Genomic DNA, 15,923 nt, shown 5'->3' with positions numbered 1-15,923 from the left:
AGTACAGTATAATGACCACAATTTCCTAAGTCACTGGACAAACATACAGCTATATTGTTTTTACTGATCAACCACCAGGGCAATATAGCAAACCTAACCTAAATGTTTCATTTACGCTGTTGTTATGATTTATCTCCAACCATTATTCACTCCCTGTGACTCAGTTGTTCTTTCATACCACCTTCCCTCCAGCAGGGCCAGTGGCAGCCACCCAGGTTTTAGAGCTTTTCCAGAGTTGCTAAAATTCTTTTCAGAATAACAAAGGCTGGGCCGAGCCCGTGGCGCACTTGGTAGAGTGCTGCGCTAGGAGCGCGGCGACGCTCCCGCCGCGGGTTCGGATCCTATATAGGACTGACCGGTGCACTCCGGTGCACTCACTGGCTGAGTGCCGGTCACGGAAAAACGACAAAGAAAAAAAGAATAACAAAGGCTATTTACCCACTCAGGGAAGTCCCCAACATCAACGCCCACATGTAGAAATAAATCTACTATGAAAGGACTCTCCAGGTGCAAAACCATGTCATTTACTGGGCTCCTGGGATCAGTCCCACCCAGGTGGGAGAAAACAGTCTTTGGTACCTAGGCCTGGTAGCCAGCCGCAATAGATGTCTTTGAGGTGAGCAGGGTGCTGAGAAGTCAAGGATTCAGAACAACTCTCATGAGCAGAAACATTCACCTTGCACAAGGCTCCATACTGGCAACAGAGCGAATTGTGGACAAGCTGTCGTGAATCCAAAGGCTAGAAGACTTGTGAAGGGACAGACACCGGCAGTGGATGAGTGAGCCACTCCAACATACCAAGGTGAAGACTGCACCTCAAAGCTTCTGAGACCAGTTTTTATTTTAAAGCAGATATTAAATGAGAACTCTGTTACATCACAGTAACACCCCCTGTCCAAATCTCCATCTAAAAATAACCAAAAACCATCATGTGCTTATTGCAAAGCTCTCTTTTAGAACAGGAGTCAGTCTGTATACAAATGTCAGAGACGACCAAAACTCCTGCCCCCAAAATACCTGCATCTTTGCTTCATCACATATCACCCACTCTGTTCTATTTGGGTCACGCTATTTCATTATTCATATACATTTTTAAGGACAGCCAGGAAGCAATTAGTAGTAATGTAAAACATAAGGTTTATTTTGAGAAGGGAGAAGACTGAACTGTAGCTTCTCATCAAGTATACTTAAACACCCATTAAAAGAGTGTCACACTGCTGGGCAGCTCCACACATTCTCACAACAGGGCAGAGCCAAGTGATGCAGTGAACACAGACACCTGCCGATCACACAACACCAGACTTGATGCAAACACTGCTAGCAACCTGTGTTCCCTCTCACACTGCCATCAAGCATGGCAATCAAGGCACTACTCTTGCCCTCAACCTAGCAAAAACAACAAGCAACAAAAATAATGCCTGAGGACAGAGGGAAGAATCCCGGGACATCCAAACCAATTAAGAGAGGCACCCAGTCAGCCTCTATGTAGCCTGTTCTCCTCAGTTCCCACCTCCTCGCCTGCTGCGAGGCTTTGGGTTTGCTGGCAGCACCATGTTAATGAGGGCTTCAGGCCTGAAGCCAGCCACACTACTACCACCCACCTCTCTACTCCAACATATGCTATTCATCTTATCATGTACAAAAGGACTTCCTGTGCTTACTTTTGGACTTTCGCTTTGGTGGTGCTGATTATTATCCAGTGTTGGTTCTACCTGGGGGCTCAAAGGGGAGGTGAGGATAGAGGCAGCAGAGAGACATTAAAATGTTCTTCTTCTTAAATGATAACAAAGAAGAATTGGTGGTATCTTTCCTACTTCCTCCCTTAAACCCCAGTTACTTTGTCCCTTGCCAGTTTAGGCTCAGGCAACTGTGTTATTTTAAAATACTAATGGATAACTCCACTTACTGGTTAAGAAGTTGTCCAAGTGGGTGCTGGGGTAACAGATAACTGTCTGAATTAAGTAGCTCCAAAGACTGTATAATGCTTTATTCAGTGGCCACAGTACAAAGAAGATATCAAATGGCTTATGGTCAAACTGTCCTTTATGAATGTAGTGAATGACAATATCATCTCACCTTCTGGTCTGTAACACACTGAACAACTTAAACTACAGCATTTGGAAAACAAAGCAATAAAATAAAATTTCTGTGTACCAACTCTGGTGGCATCCTTGAGATGTAGTTATTATAAATAGTATATCCTATGTTCTAGGCACTGTCACAGTGCTGAGGGGATGAAGAAAACTACAACAGGGTCCCTGCTTTAAAGGTGTTTACAGTGTAGTTGGAAAAAGATCTTTAAACAGACAATCACCGCACGGTTATGTAAGTGAAGTCACAGCAGCAAGGAGTATTACAGGAACCTGGATATCTGGACAGAAAAGAAGGCCGGAAGGCTTCCTTTAAGTAAAGAAGGTGTCCCCTGAGACATGTCTTAAAGGAAGAACTCCCCAAGCAAAGTAAGCAGAGGAAAGTCACTCCAAACACTGAGACCTAGATGGTACAAGGCCAGGAACCCCAAGGTGGTCACGCTGATGGAGTGTGAAGCAGGGAGTGATAAGAGAACAGGGAAGAGTTAAGCAAGGGCCACATTATGGAGTTTTTCAGCCACAGTTCTTTACTTTCTTTGACTTCAAAAAAAAATTTTTTTAAGTAAAAAAGATCTACTAAAGGGTTTTATACATGCAAGAAACATAATTCGATCTTCATTTTAGATCACTGAGGACAAGAGAACTGAGAAACATGCATGAAGGCTGCTGTCCCTGTCCAGACAAGAGATGACAACAGGCTGAACTGGAGCAGTGGGATCCAGTGGAAATGGAGCATGTAGCCAGAGATCCCCAAGTTTTCTCAACTCACAGCACTCTGAGTCCCTTAGCAATTTTTCACAGCACTCCCAGGCCAAAACAATACCTATAAGTTAAGTAGCTGGGTCCAACAACAACTTGAGCATTTATGTCCCACCACTTTAGTACCTACTGAGCACTGCACACTCCCCAACGCTGCAATCAGACTGAACACCATCACCCTCTTCTTCTGCAGTGACTTTCACGGGATATCTCCTTTTTATCGTAGGAATCGATGAAAACACTGGTTCACAAAGGTATCAGGTCATCAAAAGGAATGAAATGATCTCACGCTGAAACTGTGAACTACCTCTAACTAGAAGTTTGTGGAATGTCTGGCAGATGTCACAATGTTTCCCCTTGAAAATCAAAAATATCTCACAATGCCCTATGAGTTTGGTGCAATGCCCCAAGGTACTTCAGTGCACACAGTTTGGGAATACGGATATAAAACATATTTAAGATACAAAATTCGGCTAGTTTGAAAACTGAGTGGATGTGGTGGAGAAAAGGGGTACTAGAAGAGTCACAGAGGTCTCCCAGGTCCCATTCAGATGTCTGGGTGGGTAGTGGAGCTAGCAAGTGACAAGAACAAACAGGAGGAGGATATCAGGCTGCAAAGTCTTTAGGGGAACGACATAAAAGGAAGAAACAATTTCAAGTACTTTCTATCTACTGTCTGCAAATATTCAAGAATGATCTCCTTTCATCTGCAGTTTGAGAATTTTACAAAGAGTGAATGAAACCTCGTACCAAGATTTCTCAGAGCCAAATGGAATGGAAGAACATCCCTAAACTACATTGCACAAAATTTTTAACACATCTCACACTGCTGTAAGATGCTCAGTTTTAAAACAAATGATGTTAAGTATACACAATGTCTCTCTTCCCCCTACTGAATGATTTTAAAACAAAGTGAACCACTACCTATTTCAGGTACTGTTATTCAGGGCTGGTTCTTCCTGTTGCTTGGCTACTGCTCCTTGCCACACGTGAGAATGAGAAAAGCGATGCGTTCCATTTTGCTGTTGTCTGTGGTTTAAGGAAAGGTTTTTTGTTTGTTTTTGGCAGCTGGCGGGTACAGGGATCAAACCCTGCACCTTGGTGGTATCAGCACCACACTCTTACCAACTGAGCAGACCGGCCAGCCCTAAGGAAAAGTTCTAATGAGGGGAGGGAGGGGAATAAGTTACACTGATGGCTCGAATCAGATAAACCTACAGAACTACTGGAGATGTCTGCGTTAACACTATGTCTATGCTAATCCTATCATGGATCATCTAAAATAGACTATTTTGCTCTTTTAAGCTTCTGTGACCAAATCATTCCTGAGTCACCCAGACTACAAATATGTGAGTATAATTTGGATGGGTCAAGCAGTGAATAGTTAGGCTGAATACATTCGCTAAACATCTAAGCACCAACTGTTTCTGGGTACGAAACTATTACAGTTTTACTCAAATTGGCTCCTCATGTTAACACCAACAACAGAGCCATACACATCCTTACCAGTCCCAAACCTTTCAGAATGGTGGGCCCCACAGGGCCTGGCCCTGGCACCCTGAGTGTCCTCAGGCTGCTATGAGTCACTTTCCTTCTGAAAACTACCCAAAGTTTGGTCTAACAGTGCAAATGTGTGTAGCACAAAGGAAGGGAAGCAGAAGACTGTTCTCCCTGGGCTGTTTTCTTTAGCATCCCTCACTACCACCCCTGTAAAACATTAATCTCAAACTGTTCATGTGAGGACAAAGTTGGATCGCTCTGTGGATAGCGCCCTTAACTCAGGGCCATGGAAAAGGCTCGTCATCAAAAGACAGTAGGATGTCCACGTGGGAGCGGCAGAGTTAGTAACCACTGAAAAGAGGTCAACCATCGCCACCAGAAAGCAGTAAATATCCCAAAGACAAATACCTCCAATAAATTCATACAGCCCTCAGCTTCTTAACAGATGTAAATATTTCACTATGAGCCAAGAGAAAATTAAATTTAAAAACAAGGAGAGGGCACTTCCTGAAAAGTAACCAAAGAACACTCACCAAGACACTTGAAAGGTATAACAATGTGACTTTTGCACTGCTTCTTGTCCCTCCGGCACCAGTTGTCAATACTGACTGGCTGGTTCGCTTCCATCACGTTGGTGATCTGTAGCTCTGGATACATCTGTTAGGAAAAACACACACACACTACATCGACCTGCAGATGGACATTCACCTGCAAGTAAGGATAAATATCTAAGTCTACTCAGTCTCCACCCTTATCCCATATAAATCTAAAGCTGCACTCCACTACCCCTGGTTCCAACTGAAGTCACCATGTAGTAAAAAGATACTGTGACTATTGGTTTTCTTTTGACAGGTTAGATTTCTGACCACTTCCATGCATTCTCTTTAAAAAATGAATCTGTATTTAAGGACAAACAAAAGCAGCAAGCTTTTAGCCCAAGGAATCAAATTTACTTGCAGAGTATGTGTAATTGCTGAGTTCATAAACTAAAACATTTAAGAGGAAAGTCTATGAAAATATCTGTTAATGAAATTATAGAACAACACTTCCCCCCTGGCCCTATATGCTAGACTTGGCAAGAAGGTAAAACAGCTCATGTTCTTTTCTTTTTGACCCAAAAGGTAAGTTGAACTGGAGCTGAGGTGACCATTTACAATACTGATGGCTTTCTATCAGCAAGTAGAAAACACAAGCATACACACACGTTTTTCTCTCCATCTTCCTAAGACAAGTGGGAAGACGAGAGAACCAGGCTGTGCTGCCATGGTGCTTGCCAGGCTTCTGCAGTGTTCCTTCCTGAAAGAACTGAGAGCCTTTAGTACACACAGGCAAAGCCTTTCAGGGGTGTCTCAATCATCCCGTACAGTTAGAAACAGAAGGCATGGGGCTCCAGTTATTATCATCTTGATCTTAGGTCAAAAGAGAAGAATGATACAATGCCTATTTCTAAGGTAAACAGGTTTAATTCTGACCCAGAAAAAGAGTGGTTTTAACTTTCTGGCAACACTCTCACCTCCTGACAGTACTGAAGAACTTCTTCTTTTGTTCCAAAGCAGCTCTTGGTGCCTGTTGGGTCAGGTTCCCATTTCCCAGTCTGAATGTTCACATGCATATTTAACTTCCCACAAAACATTGCAATCTGAGGTTCAGCAACAGCAAATCCTGTTCCAGCATTGGCTGCAAGAGCCTACCAAAGAGGGAAAAAATTCCAAGTTTACTCCAAGAAAGATGGGGCAAAAATCTTCGTTATTTACTATTTTTATCTTCACAAACAGATCCTTTTCCCCAGGAACTGAGCCAGAATAAAAAGAACCTTTAGACGTATATGTTTCAAAGTGAGAGGTCAATGGGAAATCTAACCCCCACTCCCTATCTGAGATACTTATAACTTGAGAACATATAACCTGACTGCAATCTGTTCTAATATAAGCAAATCTACTTTTCATTCCTTCATATACCAAATCACCTAACAAGAGAATGGCTAAAGTTCCAATAATTTTATTTAATTCACTCATACAACAACATTTTATTGAACAACTACTATTTTGCAAAGCAATGTGCTAAATGCTTAGGACACAAGGGTGAGCAAAAAGTCATGGCCCCACTCTCTTGGGGCTCATAGTCTAGTGCAGGAATCAAAATGCACACAAAAAAGTATGACCATATTCCCAGAAGTTCTAAGAAGGAAAAGAACACAGGGCTGAGAAAGCATATAAAAAAGGAATCTGAACTAGGCTTGGGTAGGGGGGTGATTAGGGAAGCTTCCTGAAGAGAGTGACACTTGAATAGAGCTTTGAGCATCCCACACGGAATGCTGATGGTGAGGTAGATAGAGGGTGGAGAGGCATGCAGGGACAAGACCAGGAAGTCTGTAGAGCGAGAAAGGATTTCAGTCTTATCACTGCAAGTTTGAGAGATTTTAAGCATAATGTTACTATTTTCAAAATGCAGCTGATTATCTCCTCTGGTTGCAAGGTGAAGAGCTGACCAAAAGGAAGAAACAAGAGTGTATGCAGGGAAACAGCTCAGGAAGCTGGGGTTGCACAGTCCAAGAGAGGAGCAATGGTAGCTTGGGCTTAGGTGGTACAGTGAAGAGACAGATTCAAGAGATCAGCAAGAGTAAAATGGGCAGACTTGGTAAAAGATTAGACAAAGGGGAAGAGGAAGATGTTAGTTTGGCTTGTACTCGTATTATTCAATGTGTGATGAAATCATTCATGGAAACAGAACACTCAAAGGGATTTCATGAACAATTTTTTCTTGTGTTGAGTAAAAATAATCAACTATTCCATAAAGTTTTTTTGGCCAGTATCCTTTTTGTGACTAGATCTTAACTGTTAACAGCTCAAAAATTATAGGTGAGAAATAACATTTACGCATTTTGACAGTAAGGCTCTGCAAAGTATCATGCGCTAGAAAAGCACAGGCCTATCTGCACCTAGAAACACGCCATTATCCACAATGGAGTTTTGTAGTCACCTCTAATGCAAAAGTTCCTTCAAAACCAAAATTAAAAATGGCTCTTTAAAATGTTAAAATTTGTGGGAGAGAGTCTATTATATTGTTATGTGTTATATATATTACATGTTACATATGGTCTACTATGTTCTTTTTAAAAAGAGCATAAACATAAAATTGTTTTCCTATTAGTAAGAAAGGGTAGTTTTGACTTTTAAAATATATAGAAAATGTATGCTATTCTAGGCAGCTTTCACTTATTTGCGAACAACACAGGCATGAATGATTGTTCTGATCGGGAACTTAAATTTGATTTCTTGTTTGGTTTTGGCAGCTGGCTGGTACAGGGATAGAACCCCAGACCTTGATGTTATCAGCACCATGCTCTCACCAACTGAGCTAACGGGCCAGTCCTTAAATTTGATTTTGAAATACATTAGGATCTTTTTCCAGGATAAATTTACCATCCTACACACATTTTGCTTAGGAGATTATTAAAGTTAGGCTGCTTTCTACTAGTACAAGAGAAGGAAGCACAAATACTTGTTGGATAGCCAGGAGAAAGCTGATTTGGAATTTAAATGTTGCCAAGATCTATTAGGGATGAAAAAATCTCAATTAAAGCCAACGAACAATTAGCACCTTTGATTAACTAGAACTGATGATAGCCCTGCTGTGACAAATAATCTTTTCTCAAAGTAGGAGGCCCTATGCCTTCAGTGTGACTGCACATGAAGCTACAGACTGATGTTATTTCCTGCCTCCTCCAAAGAAAGAAAAACATCTAAAGATATTTGTAGAAAGGAATACACATTATTTATAGGTAATACTATAATGGTGTTTAACTCAAACAAATCATTAAAAGGTATAAAGGACTCACAACAGGACAAACGTGCTTAATTTTCACATTGAGTTCAAGACGTGTAACAAAAGACCTCTACTTTGGCCATGCTTCTTTTGTGATCCATATCTAAGGATTATGGCTAGAAACTTGGATTATGACACAGAAAAAAATTGGTATTTACAGAGATAAAGGCAAAAAAAGCCAGGGATGCTTTTGCATACCGAAACTAGTGCTCAATCCAGGAAGACATGATATGTAAATGAGAATACCAAATTGACAGGTCAGAAGGAACGTGTTTCCTTCCCTACTATAAATTATCACAGTTAAATCTGAAATATTCTGAGCAATATTTCCTAAATTCTCTCTATGGCCTTGTACATTTTAACATTAAAGGCAGTTATTAAACAAATAGGATTCTGGGTGTGGTTATCTAATCTTTGAAAAGCACAGGTGAAGGTGGGGGAGGAACCATTTACCCCTTAAATTCCAAAAACGAATACGGGTAAGAATCACTGTCCATGACTTATGACAGCTCATTCAAGCCACAGACATAGAGTGGTCAATTTTAGTGCAGGCAGCCATTTATCAGCACCAAAGATCATGTTCCACATGTTACTCATTATGGTTGTTGGCTAAAAGACCACAAGAGTTCCAACTATATAAATGTTCAGTTTATGGGTCAACCACTGAGGTCAACACGTAGCAGTAAGTGCATTTGATCTCTGCTGAGATGGTCAGCACTACCCTCCCTAAAGAGAATCTAAAATACCAGAGGTTAAAGCAACAGGAAGAGACAGCTGAGCAGCAACAGATCCTCACATCAGTTACCACCAAGAAAAAACAGAGTAGCTGGAATCAATCCAGACAGCTAATATGCTGTAGTGATTCACTTCTGAGTTCAGAAAGATTAATCCTCGTGGTCATAAGAGACTCTCAAGAAGGTACATCTGAAATATAAAAAGCCTCTGTGGACCATGTCTAGGAATCAACTAATCAAACATACCCCAACCTTACCTAGAGTATAATAGGATAATACTTTCTGTAATGTTTGTACTTCTTTACTTTGAAAATGCTCTTATTTAATGTGCTCTCCATTTTCTTAAGCACAGACTGTGCCTTGATCCATTACATCAATATATAAATCAATCTACTTCCTAACCTAACATGTTACAAATGGGATTTCACTGACAAGTCAGCACTTCTGATATCCTCTGAACGTGGAATCCTCTATGAAAGAAATTAATGCCCCATGCGTTGGCACCTGAGCCTGTCCTTGTGATCTATGTTCACTGCAGCACTTTTAAGGCTTTGAAAACTAACTGCATCAATTGCTTCCCTAACCCACTGCTTCCACTTTACTTAATAATTCATTCTTAATAAGAAATTCCATTTTATTAGTTTGGCACAGGGAAAAGAGTTTAGCTATCTAAGGACAGAAATTCAACTTGGTAAAAAGTGCTTCTAGTAACTTGTTTGAAAACCCGAAAACTTTAAGTCAATAAATATGTAAATATAAATGAACCTAAATCTGAATCTACTTTAAATCAAGGACCTTTAATCATCACCTCAAGAGATGTAACTCCTAGGGCCACCTAAGTTCTACCTTCCTTCACAAAGCCACTCAGGACCAAAGCAACCCTCCCACTACAAAGCAAGCCTGGTATTTCTTTCCTCACTAAAGCTACTGCGCCAGAGTAAAATCTGGCTCTTGGGTTTGTGAAAGTGCCTGCAACAGAGGGAGCATCTTCCAAAGATCAGGGTTTTATCCTACTACTGGGAGAATCCCATTTCTTTGGATGGGATGGTGCTGCCTTACAGACACACAAGTGTTCAAGCCCCCCCTGAGAAGGCAAGTTAACACAGTCCTAGTTCTAATCAACACTGAATGAAGCAAGCCTTTTGCAGCATGTAGGTACCACCTGCATGCTAGTGACAGTGAAAAATAACACTCTTACTCAAAGACCATTTTTAGAAAAAGTCTGTAAAATGACTATTAAAAGATTCAAAGATCCTATATACTATTTTCATTCCTGTTTGTTCAAGTGCTGAATGATACTTTATGATTAAGTAAATGAGTTAAATCTGTGCTCATGAGCAAAGGGGGAAAAAAATCCTGTTCTTAACATACTCTCATATTATCTCCCCCAACACAATAGCTAGAAAAAGGAAGACAATTAATTTAGAGTGGAGACACCCTGCAGACACCAACATTAACCTCACCAACAATAAGACATAACATTACCGATCAGGAAAGATCGAGGGACTGAAAAGACTAAGCAGAAACGACAAGTAAATGCAATGTGGGAGTCGGGACAGGAAAAAGACATTAGTGGGAAATTATCTGAATAAGGTCTGTAAGTCAGTTAACAGTACTGTGCCAATGCGAATGTCCTGGTTTTGATCACTGCAGTATGGGAAGTGGGGGAAGGGCACAGGAGAACTCTGTAGTATTTCTACAACTTTTAAAGTCTAAAATTAGTTAAAAAATAAAGTGTTTTTGTTTTTAATCCTGTTCATTACCTGCTTAGATTTCAACTGGGAGTGCATGGTTTCAATCTTAAGAATCTAATATGTCAAAAAGGGAAGACACATTTTATGTAGAGCAACTAGTAGACATAATCAGAGCAGGCTCAATATCTGAAAAGCGTATTTATTCTAAACACATGGACACACATCCTAATGCAGTAATGGGCCATGTGTGCACATATTAAATTTTATTTCTCTGCAACAGGACTATTACAATTCTGACCCAGAGCCTAGCGTGTTACTATAAAAACATTGACTACAGTTTAGAACCTTTAGAGTATCTTCTTTTGCAGCAGAGAAGTGAAACTCTGAATTTAAAAAAATCCACACTTCAAACATTTCAAACCACAATTTAATAAAAGAGCAGGATTCTTGTTAAGCATCTTCCAATTTTAGCAGCAAAATAAGAAAACTTATTCTTAAAAGTGACAGTTCGCATTGTACCTATTAAAAATTCTTGGCCTTTTTTTTACATTTGAACTTAATTCTAGTTAGAAACTGGTGAATTAGGTGTAGGAGAACAACTCCAAGTATAAACGGCCATTATTCCTACGCTAACATATACCAGCTTAGGTATTATTTTCATAGGAAGTAATTTATACAAATAGCTCCTGCTTTTATTAGAGTTTTAAATATAAAGTATAAATGAGGTATCATTTCCGAATTGAAAATGGTTTAGACTCTCTCCAAACCTTTTTATAGGAACATGGTAATTTGTCCATCTGGATTACCCTGGTAAGGATCCAAGCACCCCAGCTTAACAGAGGTCTTTCAGTATGTGTCTCTGAGATGAGAGCTCAGAGTCTTTTATAAAGGAAGTTATTGAAAATACACAAATACATCAAATATTTTATGAAAAAAAAGATGCAGAAGTGTTTATGATCTAAAATTCTCAAGTGGATAGGTTCTTCATGAGTTCCTGTGTTTCTTTCCAATTGTCCATTTTAAAACAGGAAGTCTAAGAAACTTATTTCTAGGGGGATGGAGACACTAGGGACTTGCCTCAGCCAACCACTAGTCTTCTACCCTTTGCACGACTTACTTCAGAGAATGTGCACAAGGTGGTGGCTAAGAAGAGTGTGGTGTGGCTTTAAGACGCACACAAACCATGACCCAGTTCCACCTCCATTACTGATTAGCTGTGTCACCTCTGGCAGGTCACCTAATCTCCCTGGGCCTCAGTTTCCTCATCTATAAACTGAACACGATAGTAGTCACCACACATCATAGCGCTGTTTTGAGGTTTAAATGAGTTGACACATGTAAGTGTTAGAAACAGTGCTTGTCAATAGAAGGAGCTCTCCAAGCACTGGTGGCTAGTATTTATTATCAAGCTTTAAGTTTCTTTATCTGTAAAACAGGGCTACCTAGTCCTCTCAGGCTTGTTGTGGGGATTAAATCAAGATAATGCATCGTAGCTCTAAGTACAATGCCTGCTGCAGATCAAGCACTCGGATGTTAGCATCATTATCATCGGGCTGACTCTTGAAGATTTAATTTTCTTTGGCTACAATTACACAGAGCTGGGGCCTACATCTTGGGTGCATAAGGAAAGAGCACATGAAGTCCCCACGTGACCAGCTGTCCTTCCCAAATCCAGGATGGCATGAAATGGGTTTAAAAGATTGCACATTCCTTCTTTACCTATTAAATCTGGACAAGCATAAAGCAGGTTGCACTAACGCTCTATATTTTATTTTGTGGAAATTCAGTCACCAAATGCTTACATGAACAATTCAATACAACCCTACTATTAAAAGAAAATCTCTGGGGGTTGCTGGCTTCTTGGCTCTGGCCCACATTCCAGCTGGCTTGGAAGCGAGGTCAAGATGAATCTGCAGTTACTACTGAGAAACTTCTGGGATCAAAAGACCACTATGTAAATTATTTCTCTAAATTAGTCTTCTTGATGGACATTCCCTCTACTTCCTAACTATGTAACCTCATGGAAGTTATTTAATCTCTCTTAACCTTAGTTTTCACCTTTGTGCAGCATAGATATGCTGCTACCCTAATTTTAGTTACTATAAATAAATAAATAAGACACCTACAATATTAACTTTGGTTCACACTACAATAGAGAAACTCCAGGGCCGGCCCGTGGCTCACTCGGGAGAGTGCGGTGCTGATAACACCAAGGCTCCGGGTTCGGATCCCATATATGGATGGCCGGTTCGCTCACTGGCTGAGCGTGGTGCTGACAACACCAAGTCAAGGGTTAAGATCCCCTTACCGGTCATCTTTTAAAAAAAAAAAGAAAAACTCCAATTTCCTAAAACTCCTACTGCATGAGAAGCATGGCTTGGAAACAAAGACAGCCTCCTCACTGAATGAGAATTTGCTATGATTCTGATTCAAAGCAGTCTTCAAAGCAGTCATTTGTCATACTTCACAGGGCATGCTAACTACAGAAGTCAAAAAGCCAGGAGGCTAGAGTATCAAATATAAGATGATCTAAATGGTGTGAACTTGGGCTTCACCTTTGAACTCACTAGCCAGTATTACTAAGGTATTTATTTATTAAGAGTGCGCTAAATAAACAGCATGTGCAGGATTGGGGGGAATGTACAGGGATGCGCTTCCTAAACCTTAAAGGGGTGAAACAATTTCTAGTAACAAACACCCAGAAGTACTACTGATTATTAATAATGAAACATGCTCATTCTAAATCATTCTTATTGATTTACTGATGATAGAAATAATGCAAATGATGAAGGGTTTTCTGTAAAATATCCAAGTACAAACTGGCAATACTCTCAGAAATTATAAACACCCTTTTGGCTAATGTGATGCTCTATGATGCTTTGTTTTTTAGATGAACTAAGTCAGACATTTAAAATTAGGTAATTTTAAGCGTATTTTGGGTATTTCATGTACTTGTAATAAATTACACTTCTTTTTAAAATATTATATTCTTCAGACAATTCCACTAAAATAATTATTCAACTAAGTGATTTTTACCAAGTTGAGAAACAATCCAAGATGTCAGTTTTGGCTGAAATGCTATATAACTGAGTTCAACAGGTTAAAACCACAAACATGAATAGCCAATGTCAGAGATCTAAAATTGACTCCTCTGGATCTCTTTTCCTTTAATATATCTAAGAAAAGATAAGAAAACATTTATGTTTTACAGGATGATTTTTACTAGTGTTTTAAAGCAGGAATTCCCTAACACTCATTAGGGTGCTAATAGTGCCTACAACAGGTTTTCGGTGGTCCTTGAAAATCAAGAAATTTAAGAAAGGTCTGGTGTGTGTGTACACATGGATGCGTAAGGGTATAGAACTACTTGTCCTCTCTTGTGAATGACTATCCTGAATTCTAAAATTAACTTCTTTCCACCTCTTGTTATTATAATGTTTTTCATAAAATGATAGTAATAGTAAATGGGTAGTCTGTTCTTTAAAAAAAAAAATTTTTGTAATAAACAATCACAGCCTTATCTATCTAAAACTTTTTTCTTAGTTTTACTATTCCATGAAAACCGAATACAGAGGACCATAGGCTTGCTCTTTATTTCTGAGGTTCTGTGATGCTGAAAGGCAAGAAATCTTTTGGTGAATAACTCATATCTTTGTTTATAAATAGAAAATAGGACAATTTGCCAAAGTGATTTTCACAGTGCAGGAAGAGAGGAAATTCACATTTTAAAACACAAATGGCAACATCTATACAGCTATTCTGCTGAACATTTTATTAGGTGCAAGCAATATGCAGATACCAATCTTAATGTAACAAATCATTTTAATTTCTAATGTACATTAAAACTGGGAAAATAACAAAAATATGATAGAGCTCCACCCTCTCCGAGTTCAAAGCAAGTCAAAAGGTATCTTTCCCATGATTTATGCAGCATTTAATTTTAAAAGTAAATACCAGACTGTATTATCAGCTCACACCAGATCTGCTTGCAGACAATAACTCTTCCTGTCTTGGACCCATGCCCATGTGCATTATTGTAATTATCAGCAATTTTAAAAAATAAAGAAATAAAGCTAGCATGAGCCACTAGTCAGTATATTTACTGCTGCTGCATCGATCATTAATTAGCCTTCCTGTGTTCAAGCCACCTAAATAAGTATATAAAGGACAGGGGGAAAAGCTACACTCCAGCAAAAAGAATGAATAAAGATGTAAACGTGTGTACAAACACACACCAACCCTCCCCCCACCACACACACAGTGAATAGTACAACCGCACTTTTGTTCCACTTGTCAGGTGGGCCACCCCAGAGCTGTGCCAGCTCTTGCTGTGAGGATCCAGTCTCCACCCAACAGTCCGAATCATGGCAAGTCAGAACACACTGCTCTTCTGTTCCAAGGGATCCAACATCATTAGCATGGCCTTTAAGGCCCAGCACGGGGTGGCCCCTGCTTCACTGGCCACCCTGACTTTGCTACGGCACTGCTCCTGGTGTTACACACAAGTCAGGGTCCACCTGGCCTCAAGCCTCTCCACCCAGAATGCCCTTCCCCTTCCCTGCGCAGGCACACTCTCACCCTTCTAGACAGTTCACACAGGCAATCCTCCGAGAGGCCTTCTGCTGTCCCGCACCAGGTTTGATCTCCCTCAAGCCACGTGAAACCACGTTGCTCATTTACCTGCAGAGTCCACCTCTTACCAATAGAATGTAAATCCTCAAAGGGAAGGACCTTGCCTATTTTTCTAATCTCTGTATCTGGGAACAACACCTAGAATATAGTAGGTAATCATTTATACCCAAGTAAATGACTGACTCTAAAGCCTGGGCTCTTTTTTTCCAAGACAATTAGCTAAACTAACATTATCAATCATCAACACTGTACTAGACTTCATATAACTAGACCTACAAAGAATGACAAATTAAATGAGGAAAAGAAACTTACAAAAGATGGCATGTTTCAATTTTTTTATTTTTGCAAGTGACTCCACACACACAGTTTGAAAAGCCTCGTGCAAGGATAGAACAGTATTCTAGAATAGCCCGCCCAATGCCAGCACACTCCTCAGAGGCAGCACTTCAAGGCTGTCAGGCCTTCCATCTGCTGTTTACCTCCACATTTCTAAATAACATGCCTTATTTCTATATCTTTTCAGTCCAGACATTATCAACTTTCTATTTTAAATGTTTTATCTCTTAAACTGCCACACCCTACTCCCATCTGCCCACTTACTCTGTTGGTCAAATCAATACTCCTTAATTCCATTATTATAACATAAAAGCGTACTGTGATTATGATTCCCTTCTTAGGCATCTGTTTTC

General features: G+C 40.0%; 1 protein-coding gene across 2 annotated transcripts in view; it reads right to left on the bottom strand.

Annotated features, from left to right (window-relative positions):
* APLP2 (amyloid beta precursor like protein 2) overlaps positions 1 to 15,923 on the bottom strand; it is a 69,969-nt gene that overhangs the window by 27,132 nt on the left and 26,914 nt on the right. For both annotated transcript variants that reach the window (XM_063092493.1, XM_063092492.1), the window contains exons 2-3: positions 5,863 to 6,036; positions 4,883 to 5,006 (exon numbers count right to left, since the gene is read on the bottom strand). In XM_063092493.1, coding sequence (XP_062948563.1) covers positions 4,883 to 5,006; positions 5,863 to 6,036 — 298 coding nt within the window. The remainder of the gene's footprint in view (positions 1 to 4,882; positions 5,007 to 5,862; positions 6,037 to 15,923) is intronic.

This window comes from Cynocephalus volans, chromosome 4 (genome assembly GCF_027409185.1).
Source record: "Cynocephalus volans isolate mCynVol1 chromosome 4, mCynVol1.pri, whole genome shotgun sequence".
In the NCBI taxonomy this organism is placed as follows: domain Eukaryota; kingdom Metazoa; phylum Chordata; class Mammalia; order Dermoptera; family Cynocephalidae; genus Cynocephalus; species Cynocephalus volans.
The sequence above is the reverse complement of the archived record's forward strand: the minus strand, read 5'-3'. Positions and strand labels throughout refer to the sequence as shown.